The sequence below is a fragment of the Helianthus annuus genome, chromosome 3 (genome assembly GCF_002127325.2).
Source record: "Helianthus annuus cultivar XRQ/B chromosome 3, HanXRQr2.0-SUNRISE, whole genome shotgun sequence".
Classification (NCBI taxonomy): domain Eukaryota; kingdom Viridiplantae; phylum Streptophyta; class Magnoliopsida; order Asterales; family Asteraceae; genus Helianthus; species Helianthus annuus.
The window spans coordinates 82,890,945-82,914,937 of record NC_035435.2 but is presented as its reverse complement, the minus strand read 5'-3'; the positions used below and the strand labels follow the sequence as shown (position 1 = coordinate 82,914,937).

General features: G+C 37.5%; 1 protein-coding gene and 2 non-coding genes across 3 annotated transcripts; 1 reads left to right on the top strand and 2 right to left on the bottom strand.

Moving 5' to 3' along the window:
• The first annotated feature begins 7,487 nt into the window (after positions 1 to 7,487).
• Positions 7,488 to 7,558, top strand: TRNAG-CCC. Its single transcript has one exon. It is a non-coding gene; the product is annotated as a tRNA-Gly (tRNA).
• Positions 7,559 to 8,329: 771 nt separating this feature from the next.
• TRNAM-CAU lies at positions 8,330 to 8,414 on the bottom strand. The gene is given in 2 exon segments: positions 8,330 to 8,365; positions 8,377 to 8,414. It is a non-coding gene; the product is annotated as a tRNA-Met (tRNA).
• A 607-nt stretch (positions 8,415 to 9,021) lies between these two features.
• On the bottom strand, positions 9,022 to 16,254 carry LOC110929480. The gene is made up of 7 exons (XM_022172640.2): positions 15,867 to 16,254; positions 14,384 to 14,483; positions 14,180 to 14,300; positions 13,972 to 14,093; positions 11,575 to 11,696; positions 10,065 to 10,224; positions 9,022 to 9,368 (listed from the first exon to the last, which is right to left on the bottom strand). Exons 1-7 carry the CDS (start codon positions 15,991 to 15,993, stop codon positions 9,251 to 9,253), a joined length of 870 nt encoding a protein of 289 aa, XP_022028332.1. The 5' UTR covers positions 15,994 to 16,254; the 3' UTR covers positions 9,022 to 9,250.
• Positions 16,255 to 23,993: the final 7,739 nt, after the last annotated feature.

The window sequence follows — 23,993 nt, the reverse complement described above, 5'->3', positions numbered from 1 at the left end:
TATGGTGCGCGAGCTATGGGTGCTGCTCCTGGAGCGAGCTCGATCTGAAATTCGACCTGACGATGAGGCGGTAAGCCAGGTAAGTCTTCAGGAAACACCTGAGAGTAATCACGTACAATTGGAATATCCTCCAATTTCTTTTCTTTTGCTGATGCGTCTGTAACGAGTGCCAGAATGGCAGTGTGCCCCTTACGTAAGCATTTCTGAGCCTTCAAGAAAGAGATGATGCCAACCACAGCACCACTCTTGTCGCCTTGAACTTCAAGAGGTTCTTGACCCGAACGAGGAATGCGAATTACCTTTTCACTACATAGAATCTCTGCCTGGTGTTGGGATAACCAATCCATCCCAATCACGACGTCGAAACTACCCAAAACTATGGGAATGAGGTCGATAGTGAAAGCTTGACCAGCTAGGATAAGATTACAACCCTGAACTACGTGCGTGGCTTCTAGACTTTTACCGTTAGCTAACTCTACTACATGTTTGGTGGGTAAAAGTGTTGGTGCACGTTTTAGCAGTTGACACATTTTCACAAACATATAGCTTGTATCTGCACCCGAATCAAATAAAACAGTAACGTAAATATTGTCGAGGAGAAACTTACCCATAACAACGTTGGGATCGTTCACTGCGTCGCCCCGACCTAGTACGAATGCACGACCACGAGCTTCATTGCCGTTGTTGTTGTTTCCCCCGTTGTTGTTATTCCCATTGCCCTGGTTGTTGTTGTTGCGATTCTGGTTCAGCTGAGGGCAATCTCGTTTGAAATGACCTTCAGCCCCACACTGGAAACATCCCCGGTTTCCACGCTGTGGCTGCTGTTGCTGCTGGTTCTGTGGAGCTGGTTGTTGTTGTTGCTGCTGATTCTGATTCGCAGGCCGTGGACTCCTACAGTCTTTGGCCTCGTGCCCCATCTTAAGACACCTTTGACAGCGACCCTTGTTACACGGGCCGTGGTGATGCCTGTTGCAGTTGTGGCACCTAGGTTGACTACCCTGATATCTCCTCTGTCTGTGACTGCCAGAGGATTGCTGACTGGGACTCTGATAGTGGTCAATCTTCTGCTGCTGAGCTTGTGGCTGAACAGATGCTGAACTTTTACTAGAATCTCCATCCCATTTTCTTTTACTGTCACCAGATGTAGCAGGAGTAGCTGAGGTGGTGACGTTAGCAGTAGCATTAACACGCTTGGGCAGTTTATTCTGGTCCACTGCCTGATCGGTGATACGGTGAGCGAGACGTTGGATTTCCTGGATGTTTTCGAGGTTAGCCGACGTCACGTGGCTCTGAATTTCTGGCGCCAATCCCTTGAGATACAACTCAATGCGCTTGTATGGAGGGTCCACCATAGTTGGACATAGAACGGCCAGCTCATTCGACCGTTTAGTATACGCTTCGATCTCTGACCCAACCATCTTCAGATTGTACAGTTCGTCTTCCAGCTTGTGAATATCTTCACGCGTGCAATACTCACGCTTGATGAGTTCCTTAAAATCGTTCCATGGGGTGGCGTTAGCAGCTGCCAACCCTAAGATCTGGACTTGGGCGTTCCACCAAGTCAGTGCTATTCCTTCCAAAGTGCCGGTGGCAAACTTGACCTTGCGAGCCTCAGGGCACTCGCACATTTCGAATACCGATTCTAACTTTTCAAACCAATGGAGGAGTCCCACTGCCCCCTCTGTGCCACTGAAAGAATTTGGACGACAGTCCATGAAGTTCTTGAATGTGCAGACAGGTTGCTGCGCGTGTTGACCTGCTTGAGCTGCTGCAACTGCCGCAGCAACTTGAGCTTGAACGAGAGCCTCTAGCTGGGCTTGTGTCATGTTGATTCGTCCAGACATGATCTTCATAGTAACAAGTAGCATAGGTAAGAATGGTTCGCGAATAGAGCGATGACAGAAAAGTGTAAGCACGTAGGGTTTCTCATGCTATAGTATCATGTGTATCTAAGTGTAATGCGAGCAAAGTTCTAAGCAGTTCTAGCAAACAGGCAATAAACATAAACCTTATTACCTAGGATGTCGAGTCTTGCACGTGGAGCGAAGCGTCGTTGTGGATCGTTGAGAGCACTGTTCTGGTTATAGTCCGGTTTTAATAAAACGTTTTCCCCTATTAAAACCAAGTTCTCTATAACCAATGGCTCTGATACCAATCTGTCACACCCCCAAAATCCCACACGCGGAGTACCACCGCTTGGAGGCGTGACATGACCAGGATCAAGCCACCAATTATATCAAACATAGCATTTAATAATAATCATAGACATAATTGATGTTCAAAACCAAAACACTATTTATGTTGCGGAAGCATGAAATGTAAAACCCAAAACATAAGTATCAATGTGTGAATGTAAAAGTGTTTAATAAGCATTCACATGTTCTTGTCCACAACGACCCGCTTCTCCTCGTGTGCAAGCTCCCCTGTATACCTAAGGTCCTGCAAGGCATGCAGCAAATAATCAACAAACTAGTTGAGCGAGTTCACAGAAAGTAAGTTCATAACATAGTGCATGAGTATAACTAGTGGGGGCTTCCCATACTAGTGTGTTTATATTACTGGTGGGGGCTTCCCATGTTCATCCTGGCTAATGAGGGCTTCTCATTAGCGGTACTTACTAGACTAACTTCCGACCATGTGTTCTTCTTTACCGAGAACAGGAATACGTACAGGGTCACGTAGGCTTTACGTGACGTGCCCTTCCCCGAGGACATGGTACGCGTGGGGGCTACGTAGGCTTTACGCAGCGTGGCCTTCCGATCCGGAAGCCAGTCGATGGTATTGGGTTACGTAGGCTTTACGTAACGTGTCCTCCCGACCCGGGAGACATATGGCAATTAAACTGGGTTACGTAGGCTTTACGTAACGTGTCCTGACTAACCTGAGGACGATGGTCTATAGTCTAGAGAATGCGTAAGTACAAGTAACTCTTTCAATAACAACATATCCAACCCAATTCCCAACCCGGGAATCCCATGCCTTGGCTGTGTGAACTCACCTTGGTTTGCTCGGCAGATACACACAAAGAGTACAATTAGCTAGCAAAAGGTCAACCACGTCCTATCACGGTTATTGTATGGGTCAGGTTTTTGACTAAGGTAATGCACATAATTATCACATAAGTTAACATATAGGGAAACACATACGAATCATGGTAACACGCATCACGTTGTACAGTCTTAGCGTATCCAAATTTGTGTGACCAAAAGATTGGGCTCGCACAAGTCTAACGGCCTTGTGCGAGTCGCCCGTTGATACCCATTAGTACCCGGCCCAATAACACGAAACCCAACAATTAACTTGTGCGATACATGCCGTTCATATAACCTTGTGCGACTAAGCTAAATTGTGCGATTGGCCTTATTACCCAGCCCAACATACGGCCCAAAAGACAAGCTGGCAAAACGGTCTTGTGCGACTCAAATGTCTTTGTGCGATTGAGTTGCCCTTGTGTGATTTAATACCCTTGTGCGACTATAATCGTATTGTGTGATCGCACAAGTGTGTGTGCCGTGCCAATTGCTGCCGTGAATTTTGGCAATTTGTTACAAGCAGTTTCCAACAACGCATTTATCGATTAAATCAATGAGTTATCCATTACTTCCTATGAATTCCCACTAACCTCTCATCATGCCCTACTCAATCAATACACCACACATGGTCATCAGACCATCACGTGAAGGCATGGCAACAACATATAAATTCTTGAAGCTTATAGGACCTACCCTTTTAGTGGACCTGACAATTACTATCACTAATTCATCATTCCATGGATAGTCATTAGTCATCATCAATGTCATGCCAATATTTAATAAAAGCAATTTGTGATTGGACCATAATAATATGTAGCATATGAATTATCAATATCAATAGCACACATCAATATTAAGATCGGCAGTTCACGTGATCCTCCATCCATATAAATCATTCAATCACATGAATAATAGGGCTATCATATATTTAGTTGAATATGCACTGTGATCTAAGAATTCATATAATAAGCACATGACATACTGACAATTACATGACATGATGATTACCTCCGATTACTAATGTACATCTCGATCTAATCATGCGCATGTGAGCCGATTTTCAAGACATCAATATTAATTAACATTATCAACAATCATGTACACAATCATAACACAAGCAATACTTATTCGAAACATATCATGAACACAATCAAACATACTAACCAATTAATGGCAGGAAAGGTGATCCGAACGATAGTCTTCGGTTAGAAAGAATGTGTGTGTGCCGTCGGGTTCCAAGCAACGAGGGAGGAAGCCTAGGGTTTTGTGTGTGTATATGTTTTTGTAAAAGTGCCAAAGGGTTATCACATTCCCATATGTTAAACGTGTAAGGTGGATAGGCCGGACCCTCACTTGGGCCGCCCTAGAGTCCAATTACAAAGGACACGGCCCAAAAGGGCTTGTACTAGTGTGAGTGTTGTGCGGTTCGAGTTATTTATACATACACATATTTACACAATGCACACAACGTATAACATAATCATATAATCACTCAATTTATAACGCTCACATAACCATATAACATTCATGTAACCATTCATTTCCGTAAATTCACATAATCACATATCGTAACGTCATATCATTCGATAAGTCAATTAAGTTCACACACGTTACATACGTTGCAAAGACGGGTTCTAAAGTTCGAGTTGTCACAATGGTTGGAGTTGTGGAGGTTTATGATGTTAAGTTGGAGTTAAATGAATAGAAGCCACGTTATGCGTTGGACGGTTGGCGAAAGTTTATGACTGGCAATAACTTGAGGTTTGGTGATATGTTGCATTTCACATACGTGTATTCGCAACAGAAGATAGTATTAAATCAAGTTACATCAGTTTAACAAACACATTTTAAGTCTGTTCTGTTAGCAGATACTAATTATGAACTTTTTGATGGTGATGTAGGTTTTTTTGTTAAATTATTAAGTTGATGATTTGTTGCTATGTATGGCTAAGATGATAAAACACTGTTATTAGCACTTTATGTTTTAAATTTGGCCAATTAGATTATGTGTTAAATTATAGTCCTTTAAGTCATTGTTCCATTTTCTTGAATTCTATCTAATTTTTTAAAGAACTTCAATAACAAATAGTGGTTTCAACATCTGTTTTCCTTTTGGTCAATAGTTAATGGAAACCCATGCTAGGTTCAACAGTGTTTTGAAGAGGAAAAATGTGTTAGAAGATAGTAGATCTTAACAAGTTAAAGATCTGTTAAGGCTTAAACAGATGTTTGGCATTTAATAGATGTTTGGCCATAAACAGATGTTTGGCCTTAAACCAAACATCTGTTTAAGCTCCACATCTGTTTAACTATTTGTCAATATGTTATTGACTTTTGGTTAACATCTGTTTCAAATTTGGTCAACACCTTATTTTGTAAAAGAGGTACAAAAACAAAGATTTTTTCAAAATTCCAAATCACCCTATCATGTAAGTGCATTGATGTAAAAGTGGAAATGATATTATTCATATGGTCCTATTGTGCTTTTGTTTGTCCTTTAATATGAGTTCATGATCTAATCCGGTGATTTGAAGACATTGATGTTCAATCGAATGAGATGGTTGATTTAATGTGGTTGTATTAAAAACAAATAGTAATTAATTAATATAAATAACTTTCCCGAGCCCGGGAAGCAATACCGGGTAAAAACCTAGTTAAATTATATATTTAGTATATGCATTCGTTTAGCATACATAAAAATATTGGTAGTGTAGTTGAAAAAACCATCTCCAAATACTGTAGAGCTCTTAAGTTCAAGACTAGTTGTAGCACCAAAATCTTTTTTTTAACTACAATGTTGCACCCAGTTTTTTAGTCGCCTAGAGCTTGTGACATAAGGCCCTGAAATGATTTCAAATAGGTCATGTTCAAATCGTTTTTCATCTATTTGAAAAGTATATAATACTCTGCAGGACTAAGAGGCGGAATGGAATGTACTATTACGAGGGAATGAATATAATTGTGTTTGGTTGGTCAAGGTAATGGAATCATCTATTACATATAGCATTTCATTCACTCAATTTCATTTCATCCACACCCCTTGTTTTTTTTTTCATTCCATTCCCTCTCTCACCTTCATCACCACCACCACCACCTCCACCACTAGCCACCCACCGCCACCACCGCCGCCGCCACCTTACGTCGTCAACCATCGGCACCATCGTCGACCACCGCCACAACTCACCTTCGTTGCCACCGTCTGCAACTGAACACCGGCGCCGCCACCACCACTCGCCGCCCCTACCCACCGCCATCAAACACCAACACTACCGAACACCCGTGCCATCGCCGAACATCGGGCCTACCATCGTCCATCGCCACCGAACACCAATGTCATCGTTGCCACCAACCGACACAGCCACTACCTGTTGTGCATTCCTTTGTCCTTCCCATTAACTTGTGCATTCCATTTCCTCAACCATTTCATTACCTCATACCAAACAAACCCTAGGAGTAATGCAGTCTTCGATTGAAAAGAAATTTCTATTTTATTTTCAAGTCGGCGGTTTCCTTTATCTAGTTTCTTTTCTTTTATTTGTTTGGGGTAGTAAAAAAAACTCAAGTTGAACCATTTGATATGTGTGTAAATGGAAACTCGTCTATTAACTTCTGATTCTATAAACAATCTTGACTGATCTTATATAGGTTATATTCTAAAGCATCTCATATTCTAGACTTGTTATCAAATATAGCAAAAGAAGAAGTGAGTTTGTATATGTTTGATTGTAATATTCAAACACTAGTATGTAAAAGCTGATATCTACATTCATTAGAGAGAAGTGCCATTTAATGATCTTCTTCAAAGTGTAATTAGGGAGAAATCTTGGTCATACTAACGTTATTTGTAAACGTTATCGTTATAGGTTTAGAAAGAAGTTAGTGAAGAAAAATTGTTGGTTTAACGCCGCAAAATATATGTAAGTTATATGTTGATTAACATCTTATCGAATCATTGTGTATTATTGTGATTTCAATATTCCATATGTGAAAGCATGATGAATAATGATCATCTGTGATGAGTATGATGCATAGCATGGTGTGGCCTTTTTGACAAGTTAGTGCATAGTGGATTTTCTATTAGTAACAAATGAAGACTAATGTGTCATGCCATTCAGCAATCACATATACTCAAATGTAAATGTCTTTTTACCAACTCTTCATATCTAGTTAGAGTTAGTTTTCTAAACCATAATTTGCATAATCATATTATTAGTGATAAATTATTCATTTACCTAAATCTATACTACAATTAGTGCACCAACAGATTGTGTTATCTCCTTAACTCCTTTTATGGAACTTTTAAGTTCAACTCTATTGCCACAAAATATTGTTATCATTGTTATTTTGATAATATTTATTAACACTGTATACAAAATACTTTTTGTAATTACTGCAAAATCATTATGTTCGTATCGTTGATTTAAGTAAACTAATTAGCACAGCTCAAACAAAACAGCGCATCTAGTGTAGTGGTATCATAGTACCCTCCCACGGTACTGACCGGGGTTCGATTCCCCGGATGCGCATAGCATTTTTTTAAATTTAAATGATTTAGCAAAACATTTTAATGTGTTTGCCAGTAACAAAATGTGATTTTTTATATATGAGTTGGTGTTCAATATTGTTGGAATCTTTTCTTGTAAAAATAAATATATGGTTACCTAAATATTATAAATAATAATTTAAAACGCAACACATGACTTTATAGCTTAGTGGCATCTTAGGGATGGGATAAGAGTTTTTCTCATATTTATTGGGTTTCTCCTGAATTGGTGTATGTTGTTCAAAAAAAATTAAAATGTATTTTAAAAATTCAAACCACAATTAAGCTAGTTTAAATTCTTAGATATAAATAATTCTATATATTAAAAATAGACATTTTGGCCCTTAAGTGTTGCAAAATTTACAAAACGAAAACGTGTTAATACTAGGAACTTAATTAGGATCGTAAACTAAACGAAACTGTCAAAAGTTAGCCGTCTTCAAATACTAAGTGGCAATCAGAATGTAGATTAGATTGAATCAAACTTTATTAAAAGTTAAACATAGTAGTCGTCATCTAATTGCCTCAAAAACATAAATTTTCATAAAGTTTTTACTCAAATACTTTAACTCCAACACCTTAAAATCCAATTACCAAAAACTAATTATTATAAATCTTTCATAGTTTTAAAAAACTATGAATCTGACATCAAATGCAGATTTTTGAAGTAAGATCTCGATATATCAGAATGTACAGATGTTATAGCAGAATGTACAACAGCTTTAAAGAGTTAACAAAAAGGAGTAAAAAGTAATGGGGTGAGAGAGGCTCGAACTCTCGACCTCAGGATTACTCAGATGCTATGAGACCTACGCGCTAGCCAACTGCGCCACCACCCCTTTGGTGTTCTTCTTTATTCATTTAATATAATAACAATAAAATAACGAAATTTTTGTTTTTGCATCCACTATGAAATCTAAGTGAATTTACGTACAATTAAAATCTCTAAACTTGACATATATACATACCCAATGTTCACCCAGAACATGCAATGTGACATAGTAATTTACTTTATGTACAATCAAAATCTCTAACTTGACATATACACACCCAATGTTCACCCAGAACATGCAATGTGATATAGTAGTTTACTAATATATGTGCGACTAGGAATCATTCTAAAATCAATCCACACACTTGAATTTTATTAGTTAACCCGAACATTACCCTAAACTTTATACCCTGTTTAGTATAAATTATAATTTTATTCTATAAAAAATTACGTTTAAACTATAAAACCTCATTTCTCTTTTATGCTTCAAATTTGACATATAATAGCAAACCGTTTTAAGTTAACATATAAAGCACGGTTTTTTTTAATAAACTGTTTACATGGACGGACCTGCAGAAGTAACCCAAACACGGCCCGTTTAGCTAAACATGTTGATGGATTTTGTGTCGTGTTTTCTTGTGTCAGAAACGTGCATAACTAACTAAAACAGTGACTAGCATTTTGGACAAAGTGATTTCTATCGATATGTTTACATCATTCGCATATTAACAGACTATATTGGAAAACCATAATGGAACTTACATACATCAACAGTTACATAACTAACTATTCAAAAGCCGAGATGTCAGGGCAACGAAATTATCAGCATGTCTGTGTTTCCATTTTCTAAACGTTTCAGAACGTTTAATCTCGAAACGAGTTGTGTAAGTAAAAAAGGCAAGATCATTCACGGGACTCTTCGACAGGAACAGTTGAGTATGTAATTGTTTCATTCTCGGTCACCACACCATTTCGTTTGTATTTGGTCCATGATATTTTCCATACTTGCAACAAGCTTATCCTGCATAACAGAATGATATCACCAAATGAGCATCTGCTTTGGTCATTTACCATTTTTATTTATGTATTATTTATATTGAGAAAAGAGATGAATATGTGTTTGTCGTATGCGGACGTCGGGCGCCATTTGCTTCACGGACAAAGTAACAGAAACAGGGCCCAATGGTTCAGATTATGTTTTATCTTTATTGGGTCAAATGGAATAAAAAATATATTTTCAAGGGAAACTGATGAAGTGTAAAAAGCTGTAGACAAGACATTTTAAAACATATTGTTGGTCTGAGTAATGATTTTGAAAGCATGATTGACTGAACTTCTTAATTATATGAAGAATTTGGCCAAAAGGTGATTCGAGTCAACCTAACCCGGCCCATACCAAAATTTGAGCATTTTGACCCATTACCTGAACCACCCATTTTGTCACCACCAACAAGACAATGAAATTTAAGTCATTATAAAATGGAGGATAACCCTAATGAATCAAATTCACCAGGCTCGTGTATTAAATCTTGAACACATATCCTGAACCTATTTAGCTATTTCCTGATCAATGTTACAAAATGAATTGGAGAGATGATGCAAAAGTCAAAGTCAAACACAAAACGCATGATCCAATTAAAAGAAGTTTCCATATCGTAATACCTATTGAAGAGCATGAAAACGTTCAAATGGAAGTCTTGAATACAAGAAACTATACCTCTCGGCAACGATATCCCTCTTTGCAAGCATAAGTGTTAAGAATACGGGAACCATTGCAGCGCACAGATGCTTGAGAGTGTGTCCACTAACTATATGATTAGTCCATTCATAGATTGTATCATCAATGGCTTCTTCAACCTTAGCTAGAAGATAAAATCCTGAAAACAGTGTATTGAAACTTAATATTCCAGATAGTGTTGGGTTATTTTCAAGCAGAGGTGGCAACTTCAACCCATTTATTCATGTGTTTGTAGAATCAGGTTATGCTCTATCTCTAACGAGTAAAATAATATGTAAATAGGTATAAAGGAACAGGTTAAGAGGGTATTGGGATTGAGTTTGGAAATGGCTTATTAACTTATTGGCTTTTCGAAAAAGTCAATAAGTTAAAAAAGTGTTTGGCAATGATAAAAATGTTTTTTTTTTTTTTTTTGGCTTTTTGTAAATGAGTAAAAAGTTGTTTTCCAAAAGCCACAAAAACCTGGCTTTTTAAATAGCTTTTTGAACATAAAATTACTAATCTACCCCTACTCGTCAAAATCCCAACTATAATATATATCCAGCGAAAGGAACTGTTCCATCTTCGTTAACCTAATCTACCGCTGCAACCAACTGGTACCTCCCTTCACACTTTTTACACTATTTCTTAGTTTTGAAGATCTCATTTTTACTTTTGTATTGATAACTATTAATTTTAAATAAATTAATTGCAGACTCGTGTTCTCTCTTTCCGTTTGTACTTTGACATAAGTTACATGAACTATTAATTTTAATAAATTAATTAGATATTTTTATTATTATATATGCAGTAAGGCTTATTGGAAAATATAGACCAAATTATTATGACACTTATATACAAAGAGAAAGCTATCTATGATGCTTAAATTATTATAAGACACTGATCAAGAAATTATAATATTCATAAAAGAAATTTATATTATATATTTTGTAACTTTTCTTTAAAAAAAAAAAAAGAAGAAGAAGAAGAAGAAAGATTTGGATTTTTGTCCAAAAAAATAGCACATATGTAAAAGTAGTAATAATGAAGTTAACTATATAAGAATGTCCTTTTTTGCCATTTTACATTAATAAGCTAAGTAAACACTTTTATTAAAAAAAAACAATATATTGACTTATTATCACAAAAACTAATCCAAACTTTTTTTTAGAAACTCCTTTTGAAAAAGTCATAAGTCAAGAAACACTTTTGACCAAAAAAAACATTTTGAAGTTAAATAAGCAATCCCATACACCCTCTAAATGGGTTGAAAATTGCCAACAGTGTACTTTATTGCATTAAATGTATATTATATCAGAAATAATATAGTTTTTGTGATCATATTTGACAACTGTTTACAACATTAATTTTTGGGAGTGTGTTTTGGGTCAACCTGATAAGACAGATATAGACAGATAAAAAAGGTTACCCGCTTTGACCACTACCCGATTCTCCCATTTCGCCACTTCTATTTTCAAGTATACGCAAAAGACTGAAAATTATATCAAACCTGCAGCCCATAGCCAATATGACGAATGTGTATACATTGGAGGTAGCATGATGGCCATCAAAGGAATGGCAATGCAAGGTACAAATTGGACCAAGGCGTATGGTCGGAGATCATCAAAAAACCTAAAAAAAAAAAAGAGAGAACTTTCAGTCATTACCAATCTTAATGGACCTCTTTGCAATTTGCGAAAATCAGTAGGAAACCCAAGTTAAATATTCTAAATAGAGGTAGCAAAGCAATTTCGACCCATCTACTTGTAATTCGGTTGATTTGAGCTGCACACTTGCAATTTATCTATAGAACTATAAAAGGTCAAATCGCTTAAGCTAAAGATATAACAGAAAAAGCAACTGACCAACTGCTTCAAACACGTTGAACAGGCCAACTTGACCTGGGTTTGTCATAGTTGGGTGTAAACGTGTCAAGCCGCTGGTGCTCTACTCAGATCAGATCGATATAAGATCAAAACGAGCCAAGCTTAATTGAGCTCGAGCTTCAAATAAAACCCATTTATTTAACAAGTGTGAGCTTTGCATAGATCATGCAGAAGGCGCTTAGGTTCATATGCCTAAACAAGCCGAGTAGGATTTTAAATATTTAAGCAGCCATACATGATTTAACCCAGCCCAAAATCATTCATTTGCCCACATGTGTCCGTAAGAGTTTAAAAAAAAAAAAAAAAAAAGAATGTTTAATGGGTTTAATATTGTCCAGAAGAATGTTGGTTTTTTATGGGTTTTGTACTACATATATTACAAATTATGTTTAAAAACATGAATACCCATAAAGGTATCACCAAACAATTGGAACCCAAGGCATATAGGCCTAAAGAATGATGGCCAAACAATCTTAAATGTTGTTTATGCTCTAGTGTACGTTGACTAACATTGTTGTGTTTAAACTTATTAGGTCTTGTGGGTTCCTGGTTATTTTGAGGACAGTTTGGTTGTTGAGAAGTGTAAGAAACTGATTTAGTACATAGAAAGGCACAGGCTTGATATCATGAACATGAACAAACAAGAACCGATAAACTGAAGAACCGAACATGAAACCAATGGGGTGAAAACCCCACTGGGAAAATAGAGGGAGTTTTGTATTCACTTTATTTATATTGAATGAAGTTCCAAGGTATTAATAGGAAAACTAAATCTAATCTAGCTAAGCAACTTGGAGACACTTGGATTGCAACCAGCCAACTGGTAGAACTTCCAGGGAATCTTATTTTACTATTACTATATTTATTTTAACAAGAAGCTTGGAAAATCTGGGAAATGCCAGTCTTATCTTGTGTACAGGAGCAGTGATAATATATCTATTCCCAACTTCTCATATATGATGTTGCTTTAATTACACTATTAAAAACGTTTATATTCATTATTGTAAGGAAAAAAGGCCATTCATATTGTGGATAGGAGATTTTTATAAAGCTGATGCTTTTAGAGTAAACTTTGTTTCTTTATACATAAGTACAACTTTGAGCCTTACAAGTTACAAATACTATATATTACATGCAGTTATGCAAAATGATCACACGTGCTTGTGCTTGATATTGATGTCTAAATGCCTAGAACTATCTATGTTTTTTTCTAGATAAGAGGTGTACTGGTACCACAAGGAATAGCTAGCAACCCTATCAGTTTATTACCCAACTTTTTCTCCAAATCTTCAATTTAATCAGGAAAGCTATCACATTTGACTTTAGTCTTATTTAAAAAATCTAATTTATCCCTTTATATGAGTTACTTAAGTGGATAATTCAACAAACATATACATATATGGATTATAGTGGAAATATGTTAATTTGGATGTGGCTAATGTTATTATTATTTGTTAAATTATATGCTCAGTATTTATAAGTTTCTTTTCGGGCAGGTATTATTATTCTTAGATGACAAGCTATGTTTAAATTGTTGTTAGGCATGTCGTATTTTTTTATGATTTACGGAAATAAGTTAGTTGCATTCTTTTTGTATGAAGTTTGGATTTTTTTTTTCTTTTATTTGTTTTTCATATTGCAGGTTTTACATGCTGATGGTGATGAAGAACTGCTGAATCTAGTTTGTGAAATATTGCCTTTGCAATCGGCAATCGCGAACTTTGTTTATTACCAACGGATATGTTTGGTTTATGACTAGCTTGTTTCGTTTATTTTTTTAGATTGTTCACTCGTATATCTAGAATGATTTATTTTGTGGTTTTCTAGGTTTTGCAAGGTACTAGATTGAATGACATGCATGTACGATACATGGTTGTATATTCTCTTTGGCAAATTACTAAAGACTGCAAGACTAACGAGCTTAAAAAGGTATTGTTAAAGAGCCGAGCTTTAGCTCGATTAAGCTCACAAAAAATGGAAGCTAATAATATCCTGGTAAAAGAAATAAAGAGTATACTTACCTCCAGTACAAAATGCTTACTGCACCAACCAAAAGCAACGGAATTATAGAGTATGTTCCCTTTCGCTCATCGATTCTTTCAATGATAAATATCGCAATAATTGAAGTGAAGGCAATGGTCATCTGGATTCATTAAATTCATGTCCATAATACTAAAATAGTAGTATGTAATCTGAACTGTAACAAATATACTGAATGATAATACTCACAGGCAAACGATCCCAAACAAGACGAGCATCATTTGGTTCAAGATGATAATACGAGGATCCAAAACCAACAGCAGCCACACCAATGTAAAAGAATGTCCAACCACAAAGCTCACCTTGCAGACTTATGTAAAAAAATATGCATGAATTATTATTAATTAGTGATCAAACCAAAAAATTCACGATAACATACATCCACCAGCGTACCTTAACTTGAAGAAGTTTTTATAATAGCAAAGTACGAGCCCTATGACACCAATAATGAAGAAAGGCACATTTGAAATGACATTCAGAGCATTAGGCATGCCTGAAAGTAGTAACCATTAAGTGAAAAATGAACTGATGATTAACGGTGTATTAAATGATAACAAGTGCATCGTGCAACCAAACTATCACTGTGTAACATATCCAATCATTTGTAGTAACTTATCGGGACTATTATAGTTTTTACATTCAACCATAGGTTCGTTTGAAGAATGATGTGTCCTAAAGAGAGGCAATTATAAAAACAACCTAAGAAGTTAAACTATTGATAACGAAGAACATAAAAACTATAGCACACTATATTACTCCCTTTGCTCAGAGTCCTTCAATCCTTCATGGATGTCAAACATATGATTTCCAACTTTAATGTGGAAAAAGATATGTGCAAACTACATTGAAGTTGAAATTAAGTAATACAAAACAATGCTTGTGTAAAACACGCATACACACAAAAAAACAACTTTAAAACTAGGTTTGGCATTACAAATCAAAGTGCAGGTCTTCTACAATATCCGAGCAGTCTATAGAATCAACAACTGATTTATACTACTTCTCAACACATTCAGCAAACCATTACAGCTAAAAATAAATAAATAAATAAAAAATAGAATGCATCAACACGAAATTTGCCCTGGGTAGCCTGAATGAGTCAATTTGCCATTTACACAGTGAAGAACTTAACAACCTAACCTATATACTCATGTTTTTAACTAAATTCTACCTCTACTCAATACTATCACCAAAATCACAATTCACAACAGCATTCAATTAAACCGAAAAACTCATGTTAACCGACATGTTTGCCCTAGGTGGTCTGAATGAGTTGAATTCACTATTAAATGGTGAAGAACTTCAAAAGACCTAACCAAAAGAAATCATGTGAACAACTAAATTCTACTTCTTTTCAATATTATCATCAAAACCATAACAGCATACAATAAAACCGAACAACTCAATATTAACCGATATATTTAGCCCTAGGCAGCCTGAACGAGTCAGAATCACGTTAACAACAAATATACGATAATCAAAATCACAACAGCATACAGTTAAACCTAATAAATCATGTTAACTGATATATATGCCCTAGGTAGTCTGAATGAGTTAAATCCACTGCTTATACAACTTCAAAACACCTAACCTAAAAAACGCATGTTAACAACTGGAATCGAAACAGCATACAATTAAACCAAATAACTCATATTAACCGATATACTTGCCCTACGTAGCCTGAATCAGTTGAATTCACTACTTATACGATATATAACCTAAAAATACCTAACTGATGAACTCACGTTAACAAATTAATTCCACTTCTTCTCAGTACGATCATCAAAATCACAACAACATACATTTAAACCGAAGCTTGGATGAGTTGAATCCGCTACTTTAAATCGTGAAAAAAGAGATAAATAAAGTAAATTACCGAAGAATTGACGTTGATCGGCGAAATCGTGATACTCTTGATCTTGAGGAATTGACGGAGTAACGAACATGAGCACTACGAAGGATACTATGGCTACTATCCATACGGTAACAGTCCGATTAGTCATAATTAATTACCGGTATGTGTATGAGTTTGTGGTTTAGGTGTGGGAGATGACAGAACCAGACGGTTTGAAAGGATGTTGAGTCGCCGGAGAGACGGTTGTCGGAGGTGGAGATTCGACGGTGAGGTTATCAAGTTTGACTAGCCTCTCGTAAATGGGTGTAATAAAAATAAAATATGAGGGGGTGAAGGTGTATTTGTTTTACATTTATGGACTAAAGGGTCTTCTCATTCTCCCCTCTTTGCCAAAAAAAAAAAAAAAAAAAAAAAAATTAACTTCCAAACAATTTAAAAAACAAAAACAAAACTTTAGATTAGTTGAATACTAGTGGGCCCTACTCAACGTTCATTTTTTCCCTTTCCCGCAAATAGCAACCTTTCCTCGATTGTTCTCCACCTCGTGCGTCATATATTGGTGGCAGCGGTGTTTGCTGAGCGGACGAGCGGCAAAGGAGCTTGCCACACCCCTTGCCGCGACCACCCCGTACACCCTAATCACCCGAGACATGACCAGATTTAGGTTTTTTTTTGTTGAAAGACGGTGGTCCGACTGGCAAGCAACTAGACGACCAAGCGCAAATTACAAACAACTGGACAAAAACAACAAACAAAAGTTACATTACATCAAGAGGAACTCAACTCCACGCATCTAAACTGACATGTTTCGCCCGAGCCTTCAAGCAAAATAAAATTTGCGCCTTAATTTCTCCAACAATGTCGCAGACCGTCTATTTTTTATAATTGAAGGCCAGATTGTTACGGGCCTTCCAGCTTGCCCAGCAAGAGACAAGCACAATGGCCAAAAAGATCTTTTGTTTGGTCGAATACCTGAGAAATTTGTGCACCTGCAGAAGATCCTTAGCATAGAAGGCATACAAGCTGGAATGCTTGCACCAAGCTGCAATTTCCAAAAAAAAAAAAACTCAGCCGAAAACGAACATGCTGTGAAGATGTGATCAACGTTTTCATCCACTTCATTGCACAGGTGTCACACCCCAACCAATGGCGGAAAAAATCCAGTGAAACGGAGTAGATTGCTCAAAGACATCATAGCTTTAACGTTGAAATATATAACTCGGTAAAATTTAAATTGTCATACAATAGTTGAAGGAAAAACACATAGTTCAACAAAAGAAACGATAACATAACATTTGATTAAATTCAAAGTCTAAGTGCAAGTCCTATGTGATAACAATCTTGTCAACATCATCTCATGCATTCCCTGAAAACATGTTAAAATAAATATCAACAAAAAGTTGGCGAGTATACAAGTTTTGATACATATAGCATAGGTGTAAAAAGAGCATAATCCACATGTCAAAGTACTAATATGGCAATATGTAACATGCATGTACAAAAGGTAATATTCAAAATAAAATGTAAGATATTGTGTGCACCATAGCATGAAAGGCTATGTCAAAGTGTAAACTTAACAATGACCACGGATCCGAAAGGATCAATCTAGGCAGGTTGTCAATCCTATAGCAATATATGTAACGCTTCGCACTTCTGTACTTTCCATATTTAGAAAGTTGTATTCACATTTCTATTTTTAGAAACTTGTATTCGTATCTTATTTCCAATCTTGTAATCCGAGACTTCGATCATAATGGGAAATCCACAACGACTAAATTACCGGATAGTTAACATTATGTCCCATACCATAACTTATCAAATAAAGCAGTTAGTACAGACATATATATCTCAAAGACGAATCATAGTTCCGACAACTCAAAATATAAATTGTTTGTTTGGTTTCTAGACTCTTCCTAATCTTGATTCCACAAAAGATAGCAAGCATCCTAGCATCTCAAACACCTGTCACGTACGTTAAAATAGAGGTCAATACACATAGTGTAAAGGTGAGCATACAAGTTTAATAGGATAATAGATAGCGAAATCGTTTTTACGCATAACCAGCATGTAACATGTAGCAAAGTGAAGCTAGTAGGTTATCGACAATGAAATGTGCACAGACGTGACTGCGAGTTGTAGAATGCGCAACACATATCACCACTATGACACGTGAAGTAAAGCCCTTAACAACCACTGTCCACGACAGATGCTGAGTCCAAACTATAGTACTATCGTTGCTAAGGTGTCAGGCAACAATCACTGTGTAAACATAACATACAAGCATTCATCGAGTAACACGTATAACATGCAGTAAAGGTCAGCGTATAAAAGTGGTTGCGTTGTGTGTCGATTGTGATTTGATATAGGTAACGTATGTAACACCCAAAAGTGCGTAAAGAAAAAAGGGTTCGAGTATACTCACAGATCGTGTTTAAAATAAACACAATCTTGGATTGGATTGAAGGGAGTGCTGGAAAGTTAGCCTGATTGCAGAACGATAGCATAAGCGATGAACGGTGCGTTAAACAGTGTCGCGTGAACTGAGTGACGAAGTGTCATCCGATCGGATGACAATCCGGATGGACGCCCATTCGATCGGATGACAATCCGGACGGATGGTCATCTGGACGGATGGTCATCTGGACGGATGGCCATTCGGTCGGATTGTCATTTGTTTGGGATGGATGTGTTTGTGTATGATGGCTTTGAAGTTTTCGTTGTAGCATTTTAAAATGAGAGAAGTATCTCTACCTTTCATGTCATTCGGTCGAACGGTCGTCCGGTCGGATGGCAGCTCGCTCGGATAGCGATCCGTTCCAGGTGAGACACTTCACAAAATAAGTTCCCTAGTAGAATAGTCATTCGAGCGGATGGTCATCCGATCAGATGACTATTTGTTGGAAACTGATAATCTTTGAAAATTTTGTAAAAATGTTTAAATGTTGGAGACCACAAGTCATCTGATCAGATTGTCGTTCAATCAGATGGCAATCCGACCGGACGGCAGTCCGTTTGGTGACTTGCTCGTTTGAAACTTGCAAAATTTTTATTAAGTTTAGAAAGTTTACGGTTTGACCGAGACTGTATGACAACTTGTTAAACAACAGAAACCCCACCAAGTCCAAGTTATCCGATCAGATGGGAATCACCCCGTCTGACCGGTTAACTGTTCTTAACGGTAGTTCATGTTCAACCCGTGAATCGGTTGTCTCTTTGATAGGAATCAGTTCTCAGACCGACACTTCACTGGAGAATGAGTGGAAGGCCCGAATGAGCTCCGATTCTATCGGTTTTGAGTGCAAGAGTGTAAAAGAACTGAAAGAAACTTAAATCGGTTCGAAAATGTTTAGATTTAGTAGAAATCAGTGTTTAAAACATGTAGAAATCCCTTAGATATGAGTTGTTCTTGGTGGAATGAAGTCACACTTTGAAGTTCATGAGAACCCATGATGACATCACCCTAGAACAGCCTAAATCGGACAGATTTCATGGTGAAAAGTCAAGATTTGATGGTGAAAATGATGAAGAAGTGTGTGTAGATCATAGAAGTACAAGATTTGGGGTAGAAACTTACAAGAATCGCGAGGAATCGAGAGAAAATAACCCAAAAGTGTGTTGGTCGAACGAGAGCTATCACATCACTTGAACAGTGATGTGACAGGTGTTATTTATAGATGAAGGGGAGAGAAAGGTGGTGTAGATGTGCGATCGGATGGTCATCCGGACGGATGACCATTCAATCGAATGGTCATTCGATCGAACGGCTTGAGTGTTTTGGATTTCGATGTTTCGTTTCGTGCGTTGAGCGTTGCGATGCGTTTGAGCGAGTGTCGAATAAGCTTAAGTCACACAAATAACATAACTAACATACGACAACATAAATAAACTTGCGCTTCCAGCTCGTGATGCGATTGCGTTATGATAGAGTCGCAATTGCGTTTTCGATTGAATACCACAAACATATAATAAACATGCACAAGTAACATATAGATAGCACACACACATAAAACAATATCCAGCACATGCGATTCAGGTTGCGATGCAATTAGCGATAAATAGATTAGCGATTAACATCGATTATTAGCATTTACCCCACATAATACAACTAAAGTACACAAATTAAAGAATTCGATCAATAAATCAAATAGTACAATCATAATTAAGCAAGGAGTGATAGATCGCATTTAGCAATCTTTTCTTCCTTTGACATTGACTTGTACTTTGACTTCTAAAACGTGGGTTGTTACAACAAGGTTCCAAGAAACCTACAAGTGTTGAAGCCCTTCAAGCTCATAACCTTCCATGTTGTGAGACTTGTACTTGCTAAAGTGTGACACTGAAGCTTAGGCTTCCAACTACGATTCCACTACTTCACTTGTTGATTTGATAGTCAATCTTACATCTAAGTTACCAAGTGAACTTACTAGTAACAAAGTGACCAAACTACACCAAATCTCCAAACATTTGCAATGATTGGAATGCACTAGTTTAGTTTGAGATCACTTGGTTATTTGGTGACTTAGATATTACAATATTCCAAGTAGCTACCAAGAACCAAAATGAACCAACCCCACCTCGTCTCCAACACTTACCATGTTGGGTATGCACACGTTCGGGTTGTCCTCATTTGGTTACTTAGTAAATTATGTATTTTCGTTTTAGTCTATATTCATGACCAAGCATCCCATACCTTTATTTCACTTTTCCCACACCCAAATATAACAACCCTCGAAAACGCCCTAAAACGCTTCGTAATTAAGAAACCGGACCCGTATAAAATTAATTTTTAGAAAAAAATGAAAAATCAAAGTTTTATACCATAGCGCGGGCCGCGACAGGTTTTAAGGTGGTCGGTCGTGGGGCGCGATGACCTATTACTCTTTGCGCCGCGTGTCGGACACGTGGCAGACCTAGGGGTTAACAAGGCAACCCTAGCCGTAGCTAGGGTGCCATCGCGGGCTGCGAGAGGCCATGCCTCAGCTGGTCGCGGGGCGCGACAGACCTCGAAAATTCGTATAAATTGAGCAGTTCAGGGACTTTCAATCCTCGTTCAAATCTTTCTTCTCAGCCCCGCGACAGCCAGGGGCTGTTTCTGTCGCGCCCCGCGAGGAAGCCACAAGTTGGCATTTGTTGTTTTCTTGTTTGTTTTCGCACCCGGACTCGATGTTTTGAATGATTTTCAATGTCTCATAACTTATTTTAAACTCGGTTTTGAACATAAGTAATGTTATGAGCCTCCAGATAGTGAAAGTATGGATTTTACCTTCGTGTTAGTAAAGGAAATCTATAAGTAACCGAGCTTAGGAACGAGTGGGTATGCAGGATGGTAAGTATAAAATTTATATTATGGAAAGTTGTGTTTATGATAAGAAACATAGGTATATGTGAATAATACTGGTAAGCGAGAGCTCGAATGTATGTGTGCGTGTATGAATGTGTGCGTATATATGTGGGTGTATATGTTTGTATGTATGTAGGAATTAGTAATGTATACATGTATGAATGCGAGATGTTATAAATATATGAAAGAATGGTTTATTATGTTTGGACATTGACGATTGTTAATGGTGTGCTTTGAGATTAGAAGGTAATGCAGGTATAAGAACATTGGGTCCGTGAGGTATCGAAGTCGGACTCGGAACAAGAGAATGCGAGAGGATAGTTGAATGAATCAAGTTTATATTGTCGAATGTTATTTGATATTTAAATTATATGATAATAATGTTGTATGATTTTGTTAACGACTAATGGTTAAGTTGTACGTGATGTCCACAGGTACTACACGGATTTCTTCTACCACAAACGAAGAGAAGCGGACATAGATCGAGTCAAGAGCAAGGATTGTACGGAAAAGAACTGTCACATAGCTTTAATTATGTAACGCCTTAAAGTGTTAATTGAAAGTGAATGTTGTATCTCTCTTTTAGTTAATGTTTGACATTTCGTATTGAGCCTTCATGTAAGTAATGTGTCTAGTAAAGAAAGAAATTTTTAAGGCTCTTTTTCCGCTGCGTCGTTTTTAAGTTATTAAGTGTTAGGGCGTTACAACCACGACATTCGCTTTACCGGGGTGGTAGCGAATCTTGCAATCATAGTCATTCAATTGCCCGACCCAACGTCGTTGGTGCATATTGAGTTCCTTTTGGTTAAAGATGTATTGAAGGCTTTTGTGGTCGGTGAAAACCACACATTTGGTACCATAAAGGTAGTGCCTCCAAATCTTAAGTGCGAAAACGACCGCACCAAGCTCAAGATCATGTACGGTGTAATTCTTCTCATGAATCTTGAGTTGCCTTGATGCATAGGCTATAACCTTGCCTCGTTGCATGAGGATGCAACTGAGACCTTGGTTATAGACATCACAATAGACAACAAAATCATCATTACCATCAGAAAGGGCTAGCATAGGAGTGTTACAAAGCCTACGCTTGAGAGTTTCGAATGCTTACTCTTGCTTAGAGCCCCAAACGAAGGGTTTTCCCTTTTGAGTAAAAGAAATATGAGGAAATGGGATTTTGGAAAAGTTGGAAATGAAGCGAGGATAATAGCCCGTTAGTCCGAGGAATGAGCGAACTTCGGTAGGAGACTTTAGAGCAATCCAATTTTAGACGGCTAAAATTTTGGCTGAATCCACGTGGATTCCCTTCTCATTGACAACGTGTCCAACGAATTAAACTTCTTTTAACCAAAATTTGCACTTGGAGAATTTGGCGTATAGTCGTTCTTTTCTTAGGAGGTCCATAATTAAGCGAAGGTGTTGTTCGTGGTCGAATTTAGATTTCGAGTAGATGAGGATGTTGTAGATGAAAACAATGACAAATTTGTCAAGGTATGGTTTACACACATGGTTCAAGAGATCTATGAAAACCACGGGTGTGTTAGTTAACCCAGAGAGCATAACCATGAATTTGTAGTGTCCATAACGTGTACGAAAAGCGGTTTTTTGTATGTCATCCTTGTGTACGCGAAGTTGATGGTAGTCGGACGAAGGTCAATCTTGGAAAAACAAGTTGGACCATGGAGTTGGTCGAAGAGATCATCGATACGAGGCAAAGGATAACGGTTCTTGACGGTGAGTTTGTTGAGCACACGATAGTCAATGCACATTCGAAAGGAAACATCCTTCTTTTTAACAATGAGGACCGGAGCACCCCAAGGGGATGAACTAGGACGAATGAATCCCTTGTCGGCCAATCAGCTCCTCGTCTCTATTAATAAAACATGTGAGGGTTTCCATGGCGAGAATGAACAAAAACGACGACAATGGTCCCCTTGTCTAACTCCACGAAAGCACTTAAATTCGAAAGTGGGGGACCCATTTACTAAAACCGAGGCTCTGGCAGAGTTAAGAATCACCAAACTCCACATCCTCCATTTACTAGGAAAATTCATCTGCGCCAACACTGAGTCGAGGAAGACCCAATTAAGCGTATCGTACGTCTTTTCGAAATCGACCTTAATTATGAGAGCTTCCTTCTTAGACCGCTTCAACCAGCCAATTATTTTATTGATGAGTAACGGAACATCCATAATGTTGCGGTTGACAAGAAACCCCGAATGGTTGTCCGAAACAAGATTATTGATCACACCTTTGTTAGGACCGGTTTTGACTCCGAAACGATTGCGAACCGAACGTGTGACGTGCGAAATTCGTACACGAATGAGACCGAACACACGAGACGTAATATAACTATGATTCTATTAGAAATCTGAAAACGTATAGCACCTTGAATCACGTACAACGAGCTTTCTCTCTCTAGATCTCAAGCTCTCCAAAGCTCCAAATGGCAAAAGTCTTTAAAACTAACCCTGAGGGTTCTATTTATAGGCCAAGGGGAATTAATGAGACTTCTCATTAGTTACAGAAATGTCACCTTGCCTTTTGCTACATATTACAATATAAAGACTTATTTTCTTCTGTTTCTGCTACGGACTTGTAATGACGAAGGTGATAGACATTACTGCACCAACAGACTCCCCCTTGGATATTGCCGCGGTCAATCTCGTAGCGTATTTTCTTTCTCTCTCTCTTTGAATCTTCTTGAAGCTTTAACACGTTTTCATCAACGTAGACTCCCTCTTGCTTGAACAGAATCCCCGTGGATCTGTCTTCAGCTTCAGCTTTCCCTTTCTGTAGACTCATTTTTT

Excerpts from the sequence above, each read along its gene's own strand:
- LOC110929480 (XM_022172640.2), bottom strand. The coding sequence starts at position 15,993 with ATGACTAATCGGACTGTTACCGTATGGATAGTAGCCATAGTATCCTTC. Across the intron at positions 14,484-15,866 it reads CGATCAACGTCAATTCTTCG|GCATGCCTAATGCTCTGAAT; the intron begins GTAATTTACTTT and ends TACTACTTTCAG. Across the intron at positions 9,369-10,064 it reads AGGGATATCGTTGCCGAGAG|GATAAGCTTGTTGCAAGTAT; the intron begins GTATAGTTTCTT and ends TCTGTTATGCAG.